This window comes from Podarcis muralis, chromosome 1, assembly GCF_964188315.1.
Source record: "Podarcis muralis chromosome 1, rPodMur119.hap1.1, whole genome shotgun sequence".
In the NCBI taxonomy this organism is placed as follows: domain Eukaryota; kingdom Metazoa; phylum Chordata; class Lepidosauria; order Squamata; family Lacertidae; genus Podarcis; species Podarcis muralis.
In genome coordinates this window covers 105,496,336-105,515,185 of record NC_135655.1, presented here as the reverse complement: position 1 = coordinate 105,515,185, position 18,850 = coordinate 105,496,336, and the positions used below count along the sequence as shown (strand labels likewise).

At 40.9% G+C, this 18,850-nt stretch overlaps 1 protein-coding gene across 4 annotated transcripts in view; it reads right to left on the bottom strand.

Moving 5' to 3' along the window:
- The window catches only part of TANC1 (tetratricopeptide repeat, ankyrin repeat and coiled-coil containing 1), a 127,335-nt gene that overhangs the window by 9,165 nt on the left and 99,320 nt on the right, over nucleotides 1-18,850 (bottom strand). For all 4 annotated transcript variants that reach the window (XM_028746495.2, XM_028746515.2, XM_028746534.2 and 1 more), the window contains 11 exons: nucleotides 18,527-18,652; nucleotides 17,116-17,400; nucleotides 15,523-15,671; nucleotides 12,765-12,996; nucleotides 11,709-11,875; nucleotides 10,030-10,637; nucleotides 7,130-7,238; nucleotides 6,454-6,576; nucleotides 5,056-5,292; nucleotides 4,471-4,653; nucleotides 2,158-2,236 (listed from right to left, as the gene is read on the bottom strand). In XM_028746495.2, the coding sequence (XP_028602328.2) occupies nucleotides 2,158-2,236; nucleotides 4,471-4,653; nucleotides 5,056-5,292; nucleotides 6,454-6,576; nucleotides 7,130-7,238; nucleotides 10,030-10,637; nucleotides 11,709-11,875; nucleotides 12,765-12,996; nucleotides 15,523-15,671; nucleotides 17,116-17,400; nucleotides 18,527-18,652 (2,298 nt within the window). The remainder of the gene's footprint in view (nucleotides 1-2,157; nucleotides 2,237-4,470; nucleotides 4,654-5,055; nucleotides 5,293-6,453; nucleotides 6,577-7,129; nucleotides 7,239-10,029; nucleotides 10,638-11,708; nucleotides 11,876-12,764; nucleotides 12,997-15,522; nucleotides 15,672-17,115; nucleotides 17,401-18,526; nucleotides 18,653-18,850) is intronic.

Genomic DNA, 18,850 nt, shown 5'->3' with positions numbered 1-18,850 from the left:
GCAAATTTTACCCTTGTGCAGTAGGCTCCTTTGTGCCTACACCCACCCACCCACTCCCTCTCTATTCTCCACCTAGGCAAACAAGAAGCAAGATCAGTTCAAGGATGCATTCCAGCCAGACAAACCCTTGAGAGCACGAAGCAGGGTCACTGGGAGTCTCAAGAGCCAGGAAGAGAGTCCCAGAAGACTACACCTGACCCCTGGGCCCGAGGTTCCCAATCCCTGGGAAAGTCTGCAATATGCAAAAATCCCCCTAACTGCAACCTGTAATGCTAGTTACAGCAATGGTTGAGAATTTCTTCTCTACTCTCACAACTGTTAAAAAAATAATGTAGGTCACAATCTGTCATGGATGCTTTAGTTTAGATTTTTGCACTGCAGGGTATTGAACTAGATGGCCCTTGGGGTCATTTCCAACTCTACAAATTCTATGATTCTACAATTCTAAATCTCTTCATTTCACTGTAACCCTGGCAGCAAAGGCAGTCATCTGCTGGTCCACAGGAAATAAGATTTTTGTTTAATGGCAACTGACACACAAGGTAGCACCATTAATTTAAGGATTAGGTTGAGCATGTAGACCCAAACAAGCTGACAGTTTTGTTTTTGTTTTTAAACAGATTTTCTATAACTGCTAAGAATATAATACGAAGGTTATAGCTGTGTTATAAAAACAAAAAACAGCCCTGTGCCTTATCTCACTATCACCCACAGCTCCTGGGGTCACTTAAGACACAAAAAGCCAGTGTGTCTCAAGTATACCATATTCGGAAATAAGCAGGACTGGAGAATAGCCTGCAGTGGGCTTAAACAAACAAGATCCTCAGGAAAGCTATGTTAAGGAATGCTGACCATTCCGAAAAGGCCCATCTCTGATATGTCTAATGTACCCAACAATAGCTTGCCCCCGCTTCTAACTTTAAAAAGAAAAGGGGAAAAACACTAAATGAACAGCAAAACTATAATGGAAAATGGAAAATATGAGGCCAGCCTACTACCCTATAGGAAAACTAATATGATCTTTGGCAGATCTTTGGTCTATTGTCAAAGATGTTGAGGAAAGTGCTAACTGGGGAAGAGAAATTTTGGAAAACAGGGCAAACAATGGTTGGAAATGTGTAACAATGTTAAGGTGGCTAATACATTTTGCTGTGTACAAGGCGATACTTCTAATGTGGTTCTGTGCCATAGGCACTTTGTCTTTTGTGCATTGACATCTGTGTGAAGGATTTCTGTAAATCCAAAACACACAGTTTAGGAATATAGGAAACTGCCTTCTACGGACTCCTAGCTCCATATTGTCTGCACTGACTGACAGGTACTCTCTGGTTTTCAGAAAGGAGTCTTCCCCGGGGATTGAATATGGAATGTTTTTGCATGCAAAGCATCTGCTGCACCACTAAATGGCAGTCCCTTTCCAATCCTGGTCTATGATTAAAAATGTAAAGGGGGAGGGGAAACAGAGAGCTGCCTTCTGAAAAATCTGTCCCCAGATTGCAAGGCACATATCTGAATTCATCAAATTTTCAAGACTTGTAGACCATTTTTGACAACGTGACAATTCATCCTAAGCAGCTCTGCTTAACTATTGGCACTGTGATCTCAGTGCAACCCTCAGCTAGCAATCTCTGCACTCAAAATGCCACTGTTGGGAGGGAAAGCGTTCTGTCCAAACTGCCAGAAGGAAATGGCAGCTCAAATGTGTTGCTAGGCATGAACAATCCACAGAACAAGGGGACTACTAACATTATAAGTACAAGAGGGGAAAACAGGAATATGCCAACAAGAATAACCAGAGAATGTAGACGGGTACAGAGATAGAATAAGGCAAGAGCGCAACAAAAGGACAAAATGCAAAGGAGTCTACTCTGTATTAATGCATCAGAGACAAAGGGTGGCATCTAATGTTGCACAAAGGGTTGTCTTTGCGTGTCACTTCTCTTCCCAATGCAGCTCATTGTAACCTCTTGTATGCTTTGGCCAGAAGGGTAAACTGTCACAGAAGGGGAGGGATAACACAGAAGCCTCCGAAAATGGCTTTATTTCTGCCTCCAAGAAAGAGGAGCATAAAGATACCCCACTTAGTGGTGTCCTTGTGTCCCCTGAGAAACCCCCTTCTGATGAGTACCAAAAGTTCTCTCTCTCATACACACATACCTGTTTCTCCCCACAGTGTGTCTGTTTCATTGATGTCAATTTTAGGCTCCTTTTCAATCCGCATCAGAAAATGAATCACCTACAAAGAGGAGGGAAAAAACAATCAGCTACCATTTTAAAAAAGAAACCCATCAAGGAAGAACAAGCAATTACATAATTATGGACTTGATTTACCTTAGCACTCTGTTGGTAGTGCACAGTACATTCACAAACACAGTAAGTTTCAGCTAAGAAATTTATGGTATGTCAAACTGTATGCATTTAAGTTACCAGCACAAGAGAGGCACTTTGTTATGTACAAGTCTGTTTCTCTTCAATGATCTAACAAGGATATATCCAGGTTCTATGGAATGGCAAACTATAACTAAATGCTTGTATATATGCACATCTTCTGAATGCATCAATACTACTAGACTATTTTGGATACAAATTAATTTTCTGTCTCACTCAAGACAAGAGATTATATGAGTAAAAATGTGTTTCTGTTGGTTTCATTTTTTTTGTCGCAAATTATTTTAACAAGCCGTTACAAGACCCAAATGTGGTTGGGTAAATCAAGGAAAGTACAAGCAAACAAAGCAAGGCAATTCATATGAATCTTCTCAGAATTGTTTCTTTAACTACGCCCAGTAAACATTTCTAATGTTTCAACTGAAGCTGAGGAACATGAATGCATACTTCTTCCATACTCCATTTCTATGAAGAAAAACAGAGGCAATGTTTAAAATGTTGAATTGTAAAAAGGGGGGAATATTCCATTTATACAGGAATCCCAATCTGCCTTCATACTAGTATACAGTGCAGAATTTAACTCCCCCCCCCCCCAACCCGCTTCAAAAATGGCAGTAAAACATAATGGAGGCTAATGTTTGCATGCCAAGATTAATTGCATAAACAATAAATACATTAAGAGAGCTGCTGCAGTCTTGTGAGGCAGATGGAAAACAGTACAAATGTGGTTTCAAGGAATAAACCATCTTCTTGTATTCTATTATGGCCATATAATCCTTTATAGCCACATTGTGGAGACAGAAATCCTACTAGCATTTTTCATCTTAAACAGAGCTGCACTTGGCACAAGTACAGAGTATGCTAAAGCTTACAGTATCATCTTGTCTCAAGTACATGGAGCAAAAACCGCCACCAAGCAAGTTGGGACCATTCAACTCCTAACCCTTTACAAGTAATCTTTTTAATAGCAACAAAGGAAAGAGAGATTGGGAAGTGGTGTTTTTTCCCATGAAAAAATGGTGCCGGAACTCACGATGAAATTGTTACAGTTAATTCGCTGGGTGACTTGGTGCAGCCCTGAACAGATGCCGGTTTGACAACAGCCGCGATCACCGCCTGCAGAGGTGCTAAAAACTACAGCAAGCTGTCTCCCCAGCTGGTTTGGGGGGCGCCGCTGGTTCTGGTGCAGGTCAAATAAATGTGCCCCCGCCTCCCTTGTTCTCTTAAGATTCAGGCAGATGGCATGGGCAGCTCAGAAGGGCCCTCACTCAAACATGCGCACGTGCAACGGTAGAGGCCTGGCTGGAAAGCTTAAAGCCCGTTGCCACTACATGAAAGATGGATTGAAGAAAAGGAATTATGAACTGGCCCCACCCTGTATCATGGCCAGGAGCGGCCAGGAGCTAAGTGGAGTCATAGATCGGAGAAAAGTGTAGACTCGCACACACTTCCGTTTTGACTTGAAATGTTCATTTTGGGCTTCTCAGAAGTATGTGAAGGCTATAAGTGGGCAGTGTGAGTGTCAGCCTGCAATGGCACCCACCTGTGAAGTGTTGGTACTGAACTCCAGCGCTCTCCAGCTTAAAAAAAAAAGCACTGTTGGAAAGTATATGGCAAGTGCCACATAATTTGTGTATTACAGTGTAAGGGGGGAGGTATTTTGTCTGATTTCCCAATGAAAGTGACATTTTCCTGAGTGGCATGATACAGCTATTCCCAGCTCTTGGGGGAAAATACACAATGTCTCATTCGTTTGAAAAGTACTGCCTGATGGCAGTGAAATTTGATCTTTATTCATATACCTGCCTCATGTTAAATGGGCTTGTAGTAGCCTGACAGACTTTGTTATTTATTTATTAAATTTCTATACTGCCCTTCATCCGAAGATCACAGGGCGGTTTACAATATAAAAACACAAAAATACACAGTATAAAAACAAATAAAAGCAGTATCACCACCACCACACAGTTTAAAAGGCCATCACTTGAAATGTAGACCTTTTTAATATCCCCTGAGGAATAGCAGTGTAGAAACCGTTGAATTATTCTAAACACTTTCAAGAGGAGAGGTGGAGCAAGCTACCTGACAGTGTCCCATGCTTGAAGATGCTGTCAGAGCCTGCTGAAGTGCCTGTCGCTTTGTCAGTGAATTCTGCTGCTGGGAAGTGCTCCAATCCATGTTCAGCAGATATTCAAGAATATCAGCATGGCCCCTTAGGGCACTATGAACCAAAGCACACTGTCCCTTTTTATCCAAGTGATTGATCTAAAAAGGGAAGAGCAGGGAGAGAAAAAGAGTATCACTCATGATATGCAGGCTCATTGCACATGTTGTTACACCAAAGCTTTTTACAAAGTACCAAATTGGCAGATTACTATATATAATTTGGTGATACTTAGTGTGATTCTGCATAACTATGTATTCCCTAAAATCAAAGCAGATTCTGGTTTGTTTGTTTTTTAACTAAACCTAGGTAACGTATTTTAGTTATGTGTTCTAGAGTATTAAAGCACAGGGCACAAGGAAATTTCATGTTTAACTGATCTAGGACATGCTTCAGTATCTGAGCTGCAGCCTCACAGGGAAAGGAGATAGCCTTTATTTGGATCCCTCTGTACAGCTCTACAGCACACAAATGCTCCATACTGAGTCTGTTGTCAAGCTTACCTTTGCTCCTTTCTTGCAGAGTAGTGAAACTATATGCATGTGGCCTGCAGCTGCTGCACAGCAAAGTGGGGTCATCCCATTCTCAGACGCACCATCAATGGTGGCACCAAATTCGAGCAGAAGGAGGACCACTTCTTCATGATCAAGATGAGATTGAACACACAATATTGGAGCGTTGTTGAGAACTTCTGTCCTGTAGTTTACATTTGCACCACCCAAAATCAGCAGACGACTCACCTAGAGGGATTTAAAAGAAAGGAAATATAATTCACCACCTTGTTTAGAGACCGAAACAGGATCAGTTTGCATCTCCATTATGTAACAAGATTGTACGGATGTTGTCAGATTGTTTCTTAATTTACATAGAAAAACCTATTTGCTCCATTCTAAATTATGAATACTCGCTCTCTACAGAGAATACACGTAGCTATTCACACATTAAAAAGAGACTTAAAAACTAATCATTTGCATTTCCCCTTGCTGATACCAACAGTCCTCTTTAAATCACTCTTAACAAATGTTTTGGGATTTTCTTAGAGACAGTGGCAGAGACTGACTATTGAATTTTGAAAGTTTGGGGACTTTAACTTTGGTCAGTTTAACAGCACCATGAATCGACATGAGCTTTATAAATCGCTTTGAGATTCCTTCGGGTAGTGATAAAGCGGGATATCAAATCCAAACTCTTCTTCCTATGAATGTTATTGGCTGGTTTTTCAGTCCTTACATTCAACGGCTATAAAGCGCTTTTGGCTAATCTTGATTGGACAAGTTTTCAAAGCAGAGAAAGAACACAGGAGATTCAAAGAGAGTGAGCATCTTGCCACTGTCAAGCCTCCTGCTTTTCCTTTCTTCCTTGTTCTGGAACTGACATGCTGTTGTCCTTAGAGAAAAGTTAGTTCCTGATGCCAGCATATAAAACCCCACTTGCCCACAGCCTGTAACAGTGTGGAACTGCTTTCTCTTAAGTTTAGAACTAGGTAAAGGTAAAGGTACCCCTGCCCGTACGGGCCAGTCTTGACAGACTCTAGGGTTGTGCGCCCATCTCACTTAAGAGGCCGGGGGCCAGCGCTGTCCGGAGACACTTCCGGGTCACGTGGCCAGCGTGACAAAGCTGCATCTGGCGAGCCAGCGCAGCACACGGAAATGCCGTTTACCTTCCCGCCAGTAAGCGGTCCCTATTTATCTACTTGCACCCGGAGGTGCTTTCGAACTGCTAGGTTGGCAGGCGCTGGGACTGAGCAACGGGAGTGCACCCCGCCGCGGGGATTCGGACCGCCGACCTTTCAATCGGCAAGCCCTAGGCGCTGAGGCTTTTACCCACAGCGCCACCCGCTTCCAAAGTTTAGAACTACCACAGTGAAAAAGTGAAGTATAGCTGATACTTAGTTTTCTTACCTTTACATTGGGTGTATAAAGATTTCTCAAGGATGCAAGAGCTGCTGACAAACCATCAGTGCTATAGCCAATCCACAAGGCTTGAAGGTGGCTGGAAGAAATTCCAGTCTTTTTGCTGAGCCCCTAGAAGACACAACAAATAGAGATGAAAAAAGAGGAAGCAAACAGATTTTCAAAATAATATTACTATTTGCACACTGAAAATTGTGATAGCTTTTTTCTTTGAAAAATGAAAATCCTCAGACCTTTGCTTGGGTAGAAATACTTTAGCTGTGTATTTACACCTGCCCAAGATTTGAAATGTCCCTTACAAACTTCCTGCAGCATCTCAAAAATACTGGGAAAGTGTGCAGCCTTCCTCCATACATAGTTCTATCTACTGGGCAATGAATATTTTGAGAGTGGCTAGGTATTAAACTCTAAATACAGTATCATGTGACAGGAGATTAGTTCTGGGTTACTTAAAAAGCTTTAAAACAAGATATTAATAACTGCTGTGAAAATAACATTTATGCACATTGTGAACGTTTTCCAAAGCAAAGTTTAACTTTCCATTTTCTAAAGTTTCTGGATGGGGAGAAAAACAAGAGGACATAATGATATTATGGCACAAAGATATAACAAAAGGAGACAAACTGAACACATACCAGAAGGCAAAATAAAATATAGGTTTTACCTTGAATATATGTGCTTTCAGAATGTGATGCCCAAGCTCCATTGTTTGCTGACGGTTAAGCTTTCCTTCCTGCCTTGAGAACATGAACGCCAGGAGTGCATGCCCATTCCTAATTAAAGAAGCAGAAAGACAGGGAGAGAGGATTTTAAACTGTACTAATCAATGTTATGTCACCTGTTTGTCCTCTGAATACCTAACGTGACAGATTTCATTCTCCTGCCCCAAAATCTAAATATCAAAATATGTTGAACTAGGGAAGACAGAAGATATTTGCAATATCTCATTCTCAGACATGACCAATCCTTTTTGTGGAAAAGTGTGTGCTGTTCCTATTATGTTTAAATCAAACCAAGTCATGAGAAATGTAAACTAGTGTCTGGTAAGGTCAACCAAGGTCACAGACACAGTGTATCTGGTTTTCATTATAATGGAGTACGGGTGGTAATTTATATGGAAGATTTTGCAAAACCACAGTGACACTTCCGTACGTTATTCTGAAACAGTGGGCAAATAATGTGTTCAGATGCTTCTTTTTCTGTACAGCAGTCTTACCATTTCTTTTTAAGTCAATAATGAACGCATCACCCTCACAAACAAATACGGTGGTACCTCAGGTTAAGAACTTAATTCATTCTGGAGGTCCGTTCTTAACCTGAAACTGTTCTTAACCTGAGGTACCACTTTAGCTAATGGGGCCTCCCGCTGCCGCCGTGCAATTTCTGTTCTCATCCTGAAGCAAAGTTGTTAACCCGAGGTACTATTTCTGAGTTAGCGGAGTCTGTAACCTGAAGCACTGAAGTACCACTGTATAAAATAATTATCTTCTGTTATCACAGTAACAGGAAAAAAGGTTAGCTTCTAATGCTTTTTAATGTACAGTGAAAACAAAAAAAATTCCTTCCAGTAGCACCTTAAAGACCAACTAAGTTAGTTCTTGGTATGAGCTTTCGTGTGCATGCACACTTCTTCAGATACACACGAAAGCTCATACCAAGAACTAACTTAGTTGGTCTTTAAGGTGCTACTGGAAGGAATTTTTTTTGTTTTGACTATGGCAGACCAACACGGCTACCTATCTGTAACTTAATGTACAGTGGTTCAGGTTACAGACACTTCAGGTTACAGACTCTGCTAACCCAGAAAGAGTACCTTGGGTTAAGAACTTTGCTTCAGGATGAGAACAGAAATTGCGTGGCGGTGGCGCAGTGGAAGCAGGAGGCCCCATTAGCTAAAGGTACCTCAGGTTAAGAACAGACCTCTGGAACAAATTAAGTTCTTAACTTAATGCACGCTTGAAAGTGTAAATTAAAAACAGTGCACGTTATAATACTTTGTACACTAAAGAGAACTGGAGAAATTATTAATACTAAAAATTACGTGATATAATTGTAGGTAGCCAAAATAAATCTACCCAGCACAACTATTATGTATCTTTGGTTCTTTCAACAGGGATATTCTTACACGAGATGAACCTTACCGCAACATTGAAGAGCTTTTTATTATTTATCGCTTTCTACAAAAAAATAAAATGGGCTCAAAGCGATTTACAAATCCATAAAATACACAGTTGCTTACAGATATTTAAAAACATATGCATTAAAAATGCAATAAAGCCATTTTTATTTTTTGGTAAAAGTGTGTGTGATGTTGAATCCAACCCAGTAAATTAATGGATGTACATGTATCTTGGTGGCTTACAGGGATAGAATGAAAACATCTAAAATAGTTTTAAATACAATACAAAAAAAACTGTTGACATGTGTAAAAACAATACAAAATGAACAAGTAAGTGTGATGGCACTCAATGAAGAACAACCGCATAAAAAGCCTGTTAAGTGCTTTCATCCACTTGACGAAACTTTCATGGTTTTCCATTGACCAATAACCTCCTCCCCAAGCCACATTACAAATTGCTCTTGAAACCAGCCTGTGTTTCAAAAGTTGCTCAAGTGTGTTGTGTCAGTCAGACTACAAAAGTCCAAAGACCCACTGAGTGCATCAAATCAGTCAAATTATTCTCTAGCTGACTGGTTTTCCATTAGTGGTCCCCCCTAAAACTGGATCTCATTCTTCCCATACTCCACTGGTTTTAACCAGCTCCTGCGTGCAGTTGACATCTTGGCCTAGCACAATAGCCAAGCACTACAGCAGATGAAAGCACGTTTCCAGCAGCCAACGTATTCCTCTCCCTTGATTAAATTTTGAACTGGTTCTAATTTTAGAATGTCAAACTGCACAATTCCATAAGCCTCAGATGCTGAATCTCTTTTTAAATTATATGAATGTCAGTGTAAACAGCAATAATCCCATTACAGGACCACTCCCATTTCTACTTATAGGATTCACAAATGATTAGTGGGGCAGGATAAAAGACACAAGTTACTGTTGAACAAACAATCTGAAATTTAAGAACATAATAGATTCCCTATGGGTTCCACCTACCACGTTATCATGTCTCTAACAGTGCCCATAATCTCTATAAGCCTGAGAAGGATTTGTTGTCAAATAGGGAGGAATAAGAATGTAAAGAGTTTCCAGGGCTGGATAGTTAATTCGTAAGGTTGCGCCTGCAGAATTATAAAGAAGCTTCATAGCAGATAAATAAAAAGTCACATTCCTCCATAGTGTACTGTCCTACCAAAGTAATGAAATGCTTAGCCCAAATGTTACTGAACGTAGTATATTCCGCTTTTTAGATATGCAGTCTCGTTTCTGATTTTATTGTAAAACTTATGCTTCAGTGCTAAACAAAATGAAAAACCTTGGCTCTAACAGCATTTTCCCCTTAGCAATGATATGTCCGGTATCAGTACCATCTTCCTCATGTAGCACAATGAAAGAAACAAAAACCATCAGCAATTATTAGCACCCACAATATAATATATACAGCTTCCATTTACCTTGGTTCACACAAGAAGTCCGTGTTTTCACCCTCTGCTCTCCAGACCAGCCACTCCCTGAAGGATGGATGGCAGAACATTCGTGTTTTGTCTCGCCTTTTTATCAAAAAGCCTGAAAGGGACTCCATCCTCTGATGGAACTCTTCCCAGTCCTGTTCACCGTATATCTGGCCAGCATTGATGGCCTGGAAAATCTGGTCATCTGTCATTGGGTGAAGTGACGCCAGAGCCACATTCAGCACTGGCAGAGCCCTTTCAAATGATGAGTTCGTCATGAACTTCATGTTGCACTGAAGCAAATAGAGCTCAGAGAGCGAGACCGGAACTACCTTGTAGCTTGCACTTTTGATCACTAGGTGACCCTTCTGAAAGAGATCCAGGGTCAATTTCAAGTAGAGATAGGATCCCATGCTCCTCATGATCAGATGGTTGCTCACTTTCCCAATTATAGCTGCATCCGCTTTTCCATTCAGAGATATATTGTTTACAATATCCTGGCTGGCACCGATCCTGTACTGAATGTACGCATTCAAATCAGCCTGTATTTCTTTATTTTCAGGGAAATCATCCAGGGAGATTGTAAAGAAAGGATATGAGCTGATTATTTCCTGTATCATAACAGAAGAGAGAGAGAAGCACTTTACAGTACAAATGACATGGGTGTACAGATGAAATTTGAGTTTGCAGGAACATCACATTAAAGGTGGATCAAGCTGGACTAAGAGCCAGCATGAATGAAACCTTGGTATAGATAGGTATTTACCGAATGAACAACGTAACTATTTGGTCTAAATAAAGGTAGTAAAACTGCTTCTGGAGAGTTTTGTTTCAGATTATAGCCCGGGGTGAGGGGTGGAATTGCCCAGCTGAATGTTTCTTTTGTGTGTGTGTGTGTGTAGAACAAATCCCCTCTACATACAGAATTAGTACATCAGGAGGGGAAAAGCTAGCCTAGAGCTTTCCTCCTTGACATCTGGTTTTCTATGTGCAGATAATATTTGTAATACGCAACATTCAACCATACAGTCCCCTACCTGTGCTCTGAAGTAATAGACTTTCACTTAGAAGGACTTTATGGTCATTACTGAATTCGTCCAGACACGGCAAAACGTTTTCTAACATGTTGGTCAAGTGTCCGGCCACCCACAGATTAAAAAAGAGAGGGGCAGGACAAACAGGGAAATAGCAGCAGAGCCCTTTTGTTATTTACACAAGTAAATAAGTCTGACCTGGTGGCTTTTATAGGGGACAGAGAGCATAAGATGAACTGCTCTGGATACTCTCTGTTTTGTTCCCTCCTTTTGCCAGAGCTGGGAAGTAGGGTAGAGACTGAAATGCTGCCGCCAGTCTGGGCCTGGTGGATCTTGACACCATGTTGTGTTGGCTGACAGTGGTTTAAAAGAGTTTGCTGTTGCGGCTGTGCACTTTTACACCACACATATAGTAGAGCTGCCGCAGGTCTTCAGAGGAGCCTCAGATTACTACTACTTACCTGCCCCCACCCCAACAAAAATGTTTTATTCAGGTTGGTACCCCTGCGCCTGTCTAAGCCACAGCACATTCTCCAGGCTATTCTTTCCAATTAAAATTAAAGCATAAACAACTCCTTGAGACTCTTTCTCCTCAATGCAGCATTATTTCAGAACAACGTTTGCAGCTATAAGTTTTCAAAACATTACCTGGAAGTTCGTTCTTACAGTCACAATCAGTTTTAGCCAGGGAGGAAATTTAGAAATAATATTTGTGATGAATGAAGAAACCGTGTCCCCATAATCAGGTTTATGAAATTCAGCCTCATTTAGGCCATCTATCAAAATGATATATTCCTCATCTGGAATTTTCTGTTCTGAAAGGCAAGACATTGAAATACCAATGAAGTATACATCACACACACATACAGCCCCACTTTGTATTTATAAAGTGGTTTACAGGAATTGAATAGATAAACATAACCTTTCACTTTGTAATTTGCTTTGGATAAGTTTTTGTGAAAAGATGACAATGCAATATTGCTAATAATGGTGTTAATAATGACCCCTGCATTATCCTAAGAAAAATAAGGATAATAATGAAGACTAACAACAAAAGCAGGAAAGTGAACAATCTGATTGTGTAAAAAAATGTGCAGCGGGAAGGTTTAAGTCCAGGTTTCCAGACCCATAATTGCTACCAAATGTCTAGTTTCACCTAATAAGTATTCTGAAATGCATGGATAGCAACTGCAGTTCATTATTTCTAAATAGATGCTACACTGCTGAAGTCACAGCTTGTGTAGAGCTGTTTATGTTGTTACTGGGCAAACAACATTTGCCATCACAGCTTCCATTAAAAGTTCCATTTTTGCAAATGGATTCACATTGCTTCATGAATAATTAATATATCGTATTATAGAATGCACTACAGATGACTTGTAAGTATATCAGTAAATGTGTACGATTAAAACCTAATAATTTTTATTTTATTTTTTAAAAAATGGAGCAGTTCATTATTTATTTAAGGAAACTACTTCAATAGCTTAGCTTTTTCTAAGTGTGCTTTTCATCATACATATAAAATACAGTTGGATTAGCACTAGTTTGCAATATTTTATTTTCTTGGATGGCTTTGATGCCTTATTTAAAACAAAACGGCAAAACACACACTGGTCTGCAAGCTAACTACTGCTAGGCACATCTAAAACACAAACCTTGTCTTGTAATTGAAGTCACTGTAGAGAAATTTTATTTTTGGCCTACCTTTCCTAAGATTTGCAAGTGGTTCCAGCACTCCTCTTCTGAATGCTGCTACTGGATCTTGAACGCAGGACCTAAGGCTAAGCATACTTTGTAGATGTGGTTCCCTTATCAAAAGTTCTCTGTATGCTGTTAACTGATGGGACCGGCAAAGAAGAGCAGCGATACTATGCACAAATTCTGGGACAAGGCATGTATAAGTGTTGTCAGCTTGACAGTAGTGATAGGCAACAACCTTTTTCAAAAAGAAAAAAGAAAGAAATGTTTAGTATTTATAGTAGATGCTTCCAGTTACATGAGTAAAAATAATGGGATCTATTGAATCATTGTAGATTTAGATCAGGTATGGGTAATATCTGTGTGGCATAGTGGTTGGAGTGTTGGACTAGAACCCAGGAGACCAGGGTTCGAATTCCCACTCCTCCATGAAGATCAATGGGTGACCTTGGGCCAGTCACTCACTCTCACCCTACCCTACCTCACAGGGTTGTTTTGAGGATAAGATGGGAAGGAGGGAAACTATATAAGCCACCTTGAGCTCATTGGTGGGAAAAATAATTATATATATATATATATATATATATATGTGTGTGTGTGTGTGTGTGTGTGTGTGTGTGTGTGTGTGTGTGTATGGTGGGGGGGGGGGAGAATTTTTCTTTAAAAAATGTTGACAGACTGCAATTCCCACAATTCCTGACCAATGACCATGCCGAACTGGGCTGATGGAAGCAGGGAGTCCAACAACATCTGGAAGGCACCAGGTTCCTCACACCTGTAAGGTAAAGGTAAAGGTAAAGGGACCCCTGACCATTAGGTCCAGTCATGGCCGACTCTGGGGTTGTGGCGCTCATCTCGCTTTATTGGCTTCTGGGTCATGTGGCCAGCATGACTAAGCCGCTTCTGGCGAACTAGAGCAGCACACGGAAATGCTGTTTACCTTCCCGCCAGAGCGGTACCTATTTCTCTACTTTGATGTGCTTAAAAACTGCTAGGTTGGCAGGAGCTGGGACCGAGCAACGGGAGCTCACCCCGTTGCAGGGATTCGAACCACCGACCTTCTGATCGGCAAGCCCAAGAGGCTCAGTGGTTTAACCCACAGCGCCACCTGCATCCCCTTCTCACACCTGTACTAGAGCACAAAACTCAGGAGATGCTAAGACTCAGTTGTGTCAGTCAGGGCTGACACTGGTGAAGACGTAATGAAAACTTCAAAATGGAGAAGGGAAGAATTGGAGAAATTCACTACTGGAGAAAGAGAGAGAGAAGCAAAAGGAGAGTATGTTCCCTTTGTAGCTTCTGATATGCAAACCATAGTTTACAGAGAACCTCCCTATCATTACAAGGTATATTATACCTTCCCAAATATATCTCCCAGCACCAAACAATGAATTCTGGAAATAGGTAAACACAGCTGTACAAATCCTGTAATTCACATAAATATATCCCTCCCTCATCAATAACTATATCACTGCCATATGCCAAGACTGCAGCATATGGCCCAAACTGGTGACTGTCCTTTGACAAACACAATGCTAAAGACCTTAGAAAACCCAGCAGTTCCAAGGCAGACCAGTGTGACACTATACTGGCCTCAACAGAAAGGATTCCTGCCAACATGTCAACGAAACCATAAAGTTCAAGTCCATTTGTTAAATGCAGGATGCTACAACAGTGCTGCTTACTCTTCTAAAAATACATTTCGTTAATTTTAAAAAAAACCCAAACCAGAATTTGTCCCCCCTTGCTCCTTTTCTTTCTTTCTTTTTAGCAGATTCCCAGACTGTCTGGCTATATGGTATAATCCAACTATGAGTTCTAGATCTGGAATGTTGACAAGTTACAGATCTGTATTTTATTTTATAATGCACTAGAGATAACTATCATGTTCCTCCTCTTGTAAAAGTTAAGTGCACTGATGAATGAGACATCAGGCTTAATTTTGGCAAACTCTGAGCATATGCAGAAGTATGCACCATCAAGCTCTGTGCAGCTTAATATTCAGTAAGGATGCATAATCTTAAAGTGGTTAGCGCTGACTTAATACATCTTTATTCTATCATTTTCTAAAAATAATAACTGCTTTGATGACGACAACAATATTAGGACAGTTCTTACATAAAGACTGTACCAAGTAATACTTCAATACCAAAGCAAATCCTCTGCTATTTACAACACTCGGCAAGGCTTGCCTTCTTTCACAATCCTTCCTGCAAAAATAAATGCATTAGAATGTCCCTAGTGCAATTTGCTGGTAATTCCAGCTTATATAACCGTTAGATACATCAGTGACGAAAACACTGTAAGCTGCCTAGATCAAATGTTTGATCCCACTCCCTCCTCCTTGATACATGCGCTGCAGGGAGGTATGTTAAATAAACGAGCTGATGGGGGCAGTCATTTCCTTTGGAATTAGAGATCGCCATCTGCCAAAGTCGGACAGGGGAAAAAATATTCTCAAAACTCAAGTAAAACTGCATCTTTGCCCTTATGCAATCGGGATAAAAAAGGGAAATAAAAAGTGGCAAACAGAAAGAAATCACCACAGATGATGCAATGAGTACCTCCTCACTGGCAATGTGTAGATCACTGAAGTGAACTGTACCATTTATTAAAAACTGAGAAAAAGAAATTAGTGGCACAGAAGCCTGGCTGCTTACACAGTGCTTCTAAATATTCTGAATTCTTGTAAGGGGATCAATATACAGGTAGAATGTGTGTGATTTGGATTATGATTAAGAGCTGTTAAATATTAGGATGTTACCTTTGACGCAAGACGTCTAACAGATTCTGCCATTTGGTTCGGATGTTCCTGAGCTGGGGGGCAGCTGAATGTTTTGCTTGTACTGGTACCCGCCGAGGCAACAGAAGCGGGTATTTGGCTGAGAGGAATCTCTTGACAGGGGTCGCTGCCTGTGAGGAAAGAGACCAGCAGACACCAGAGTTATAACCAGCAGTGATCCATTTTGTGGTATAAATTATGTATCTGCAATGTTGGTGATGTTTAGTCTTCCAGGGAAAGTTAAAACACTGTTTGAAACCCCACAGCCTGCCTGCATGTGTTACCAGTTATGACTTCATCCATGTAGCTGCACATGCTCATCACTTTGAAGATCTGCTCGGCTAATTTAGAGATGCCGTAACAGCAAATGCCCAAATCAAAAACAGAAGAAAAACATTTAAAATTCCTTTGTAGTAACAAACACGCCCTTCCAAATGTACCCCAAGGCTATATTTCGTTTCATGGGCCTATGGTAACGAAACGCTAGCATGGAATGACAGATATATTTGTTTTGAGTAGGTCAGCATCTCCAAAGGGTTTGGTTGGGGTGAAAGCACCACAGACTCATAGAATTGTAGAGCTGGAAGGGCACAAACACACATTCCTTCCCAATTTCAGTACAGTAAGGCTATTAATTTTGAGAATGGGCACACACCTGTGCAATAAAATGGAACTCATGGAAGAGGACTTGGGGGGGAAAGCCGTTGGGCAACAAAGCAACAGAGTGTGAGTATGTGGGCGAAAAACAAGCTGTGTAAGTTAAATACATACTTACTGCCAGCACTGAAGTCAATATAAACATGGAGAATTCAGCAGGGGTAGCCAACATTGTCCTCCAGGTCCATGCTCGCCACCATGACCAATGGCCGGAGGGTTGGGAGTTGTACTCCAGCAGCATATGGAGGATACCATATTGGCTACCCCTGTATTAAGCCACAGCAGCAAATAAAAAAACCCCAAAACTTTAAATGCAGCTGATTTTTAATCACACACCGAGTATCTGTTGAAACATGAAGTTCTCTGCAATTATTAGTAGAGTTTACTTATAGACTGCTTTGTCCCAAAGTGGTGAACATATTGGAACCATATGCACAACAGAGTAAAATAAAATGGAAATCAGCAAACAGAATAATGTAAGACAGCAAAATTTAACAACAACGGTGGGGACAGAGAATAGCCTTCCCAAGATAGAGGGTTAAAATGGTGCTCTTCTCAACCCTACATCTAACGCACTTCGAAAGATGCCTTAGCGCCAAAACTAAAGGAGCCTGATGGATCTTCTGAAGGGTATTCATTCCATAACATTGGCAGCGCTACCACCAAGGAGGCACTGTCCTTTACACCTCCAATAGGCCCCTTGTAGGAACTGTGCTACCAAGCAGCTCATTTCCACAGTCTACTAAGAGAGCAACTTGGGAGTGGGGAAGAGGTGCTACCAATGTTAAGAATAGCTAATGCAACTTATTTGTCCCACAAAGATGGCAGTTCGTGTAGCACATATGCATGCAAATACAGTGGTGTTTACACTTTTCTGAATTAGCAAAAATAATCTACAAAAATTGTTTTTAAACCTACTTTTGGGAGAAGAATTAGAGCTGGTGGAAGCAATCTGCCTCATGCGACTTCCATGACAGCTAAGTGCCACAAGCTTTGAAATAATAGCAGTCTTCCCAAATCCCACATTTCCAACAACAACAGCTCCCCTGGTTTCTGCCTGCTCTTTATTATTCTTCAACTTTTCCTCTATTGCCTGAAACAGCCAGTCTCTTCCGACAAACACAGAGTCCGTTGTTATGCTTGGCACTTCAAACAATAGTGGCTTAAGCAGAATGTCTTGAGGCTTATAGGGGACAAAACGTGCTGAGAGAAAGGAAAAAACTTGTTAGAAGGCAATGTTTTAAGCAACGAAAGATCAATTTAAGGCAAAAGTACTCAAACTTTAGAAAATGCAACTAATCTGTTTTTGAACAATTTATTGTAAACAAAGCCTTGAATCAATTTACCGTAAACAAAGCCTTGAATCATAAGTACATCAGAGCAGAAGCGCACAGCTGATTTCATAAAGTCAGCTTCTAAACTTTAAATGGCTTCCATTCAAGATTCATAGACAGCAAGAGTGTGGGCTACTAAAAAGAAAAATCTGCATAAGTACATATTTTTAGAGCCTCAAAATCTGAGATAATAAAGGTAAGCCTGTGGAGGCATCCTATAAGACACAGCCAGCTTCCAAAGTAAAGTCATGGGGAAATGTTGATTCTAAAAAATCAAAAGGCAAGCAAGAAAGTTAAGGCAATTGCAAGGCACCCTACCTTATACCATGTCCCACTTGAGCAGAACGTTAAATGCTCTGAGTGGAGTTATTTATTCTCTGCTTCCAAATCTGTAGGACTTGCTGGTTAATGCGAAGGGGAAGAGCTGTCTCCTTCCCCACCCTAAATGTCCTGGGGCTGCCACTTGTCCCCAAAGCCATCACACCGTACTCTGGAGACGCTTTGATCAAGGCTGATCAGACATAATGGTTTTGTGAGCCCTGGGAGAGAGGCTGTATCTCATCAGTAGGGCATCTGTTCTGCATGCAGAAGGCCCCAGATTCAATCCACATCTCCAAGTAGTGGATTGAGTATGTCCCTTATCTGCAACCTTGGGAAGCCACTGGCAATCTGTGTTGAAAACAATGAGCTAGATGAACCAATGGGCTCTCTGGAGAGCTGCTAGTGGTCAAGTATATTTGCTAATTAAGGAACTCTTCAAAGTGTTCTATAAAGGCAGACAAGCCTCTAATTTCCATTAAGAAAGCACCAAAACAAAACACTTGCATCTTCCAGTAGGGATTAATGCCATCTCCAGAGCAGGTCAACACAACATTAGTTATTTATTTCATAGAATCGTAGAGTTGGAAGGGAACCACAAGGCTTATCTAGACCAATGCAGGGATCTTTTGCTCAATGTGGGGTTTGAGCCCATGAGTCTCGTGCTTTACCAATACCTTTTATTTCTTGCTGAACTCTCCCTCCAGCAGTATTGTGCCACGGTAAGCGAATTGAGGTCCTCAATGGTGTATTCCTCTGACCATCCAAATAGCTCAGGTCTTCTAGCTTGGTGGAGCTTGTTGCTGTAACAACAAAGAACCTTGTCAGATGGATGGGCTGCAGGAGGTTCAATATTATGTCTCAAAACAGTAGCCAGTCACAGCTGAGTAACATGGAACAATGCAGAGGTGCACAGCAGAAGGTGTATCTCTACAAAGCAAACTGTGGTGAACTTAAAATGCTCTGCTGAACTCATTGGAGACAGAATGTGGTACAAACAT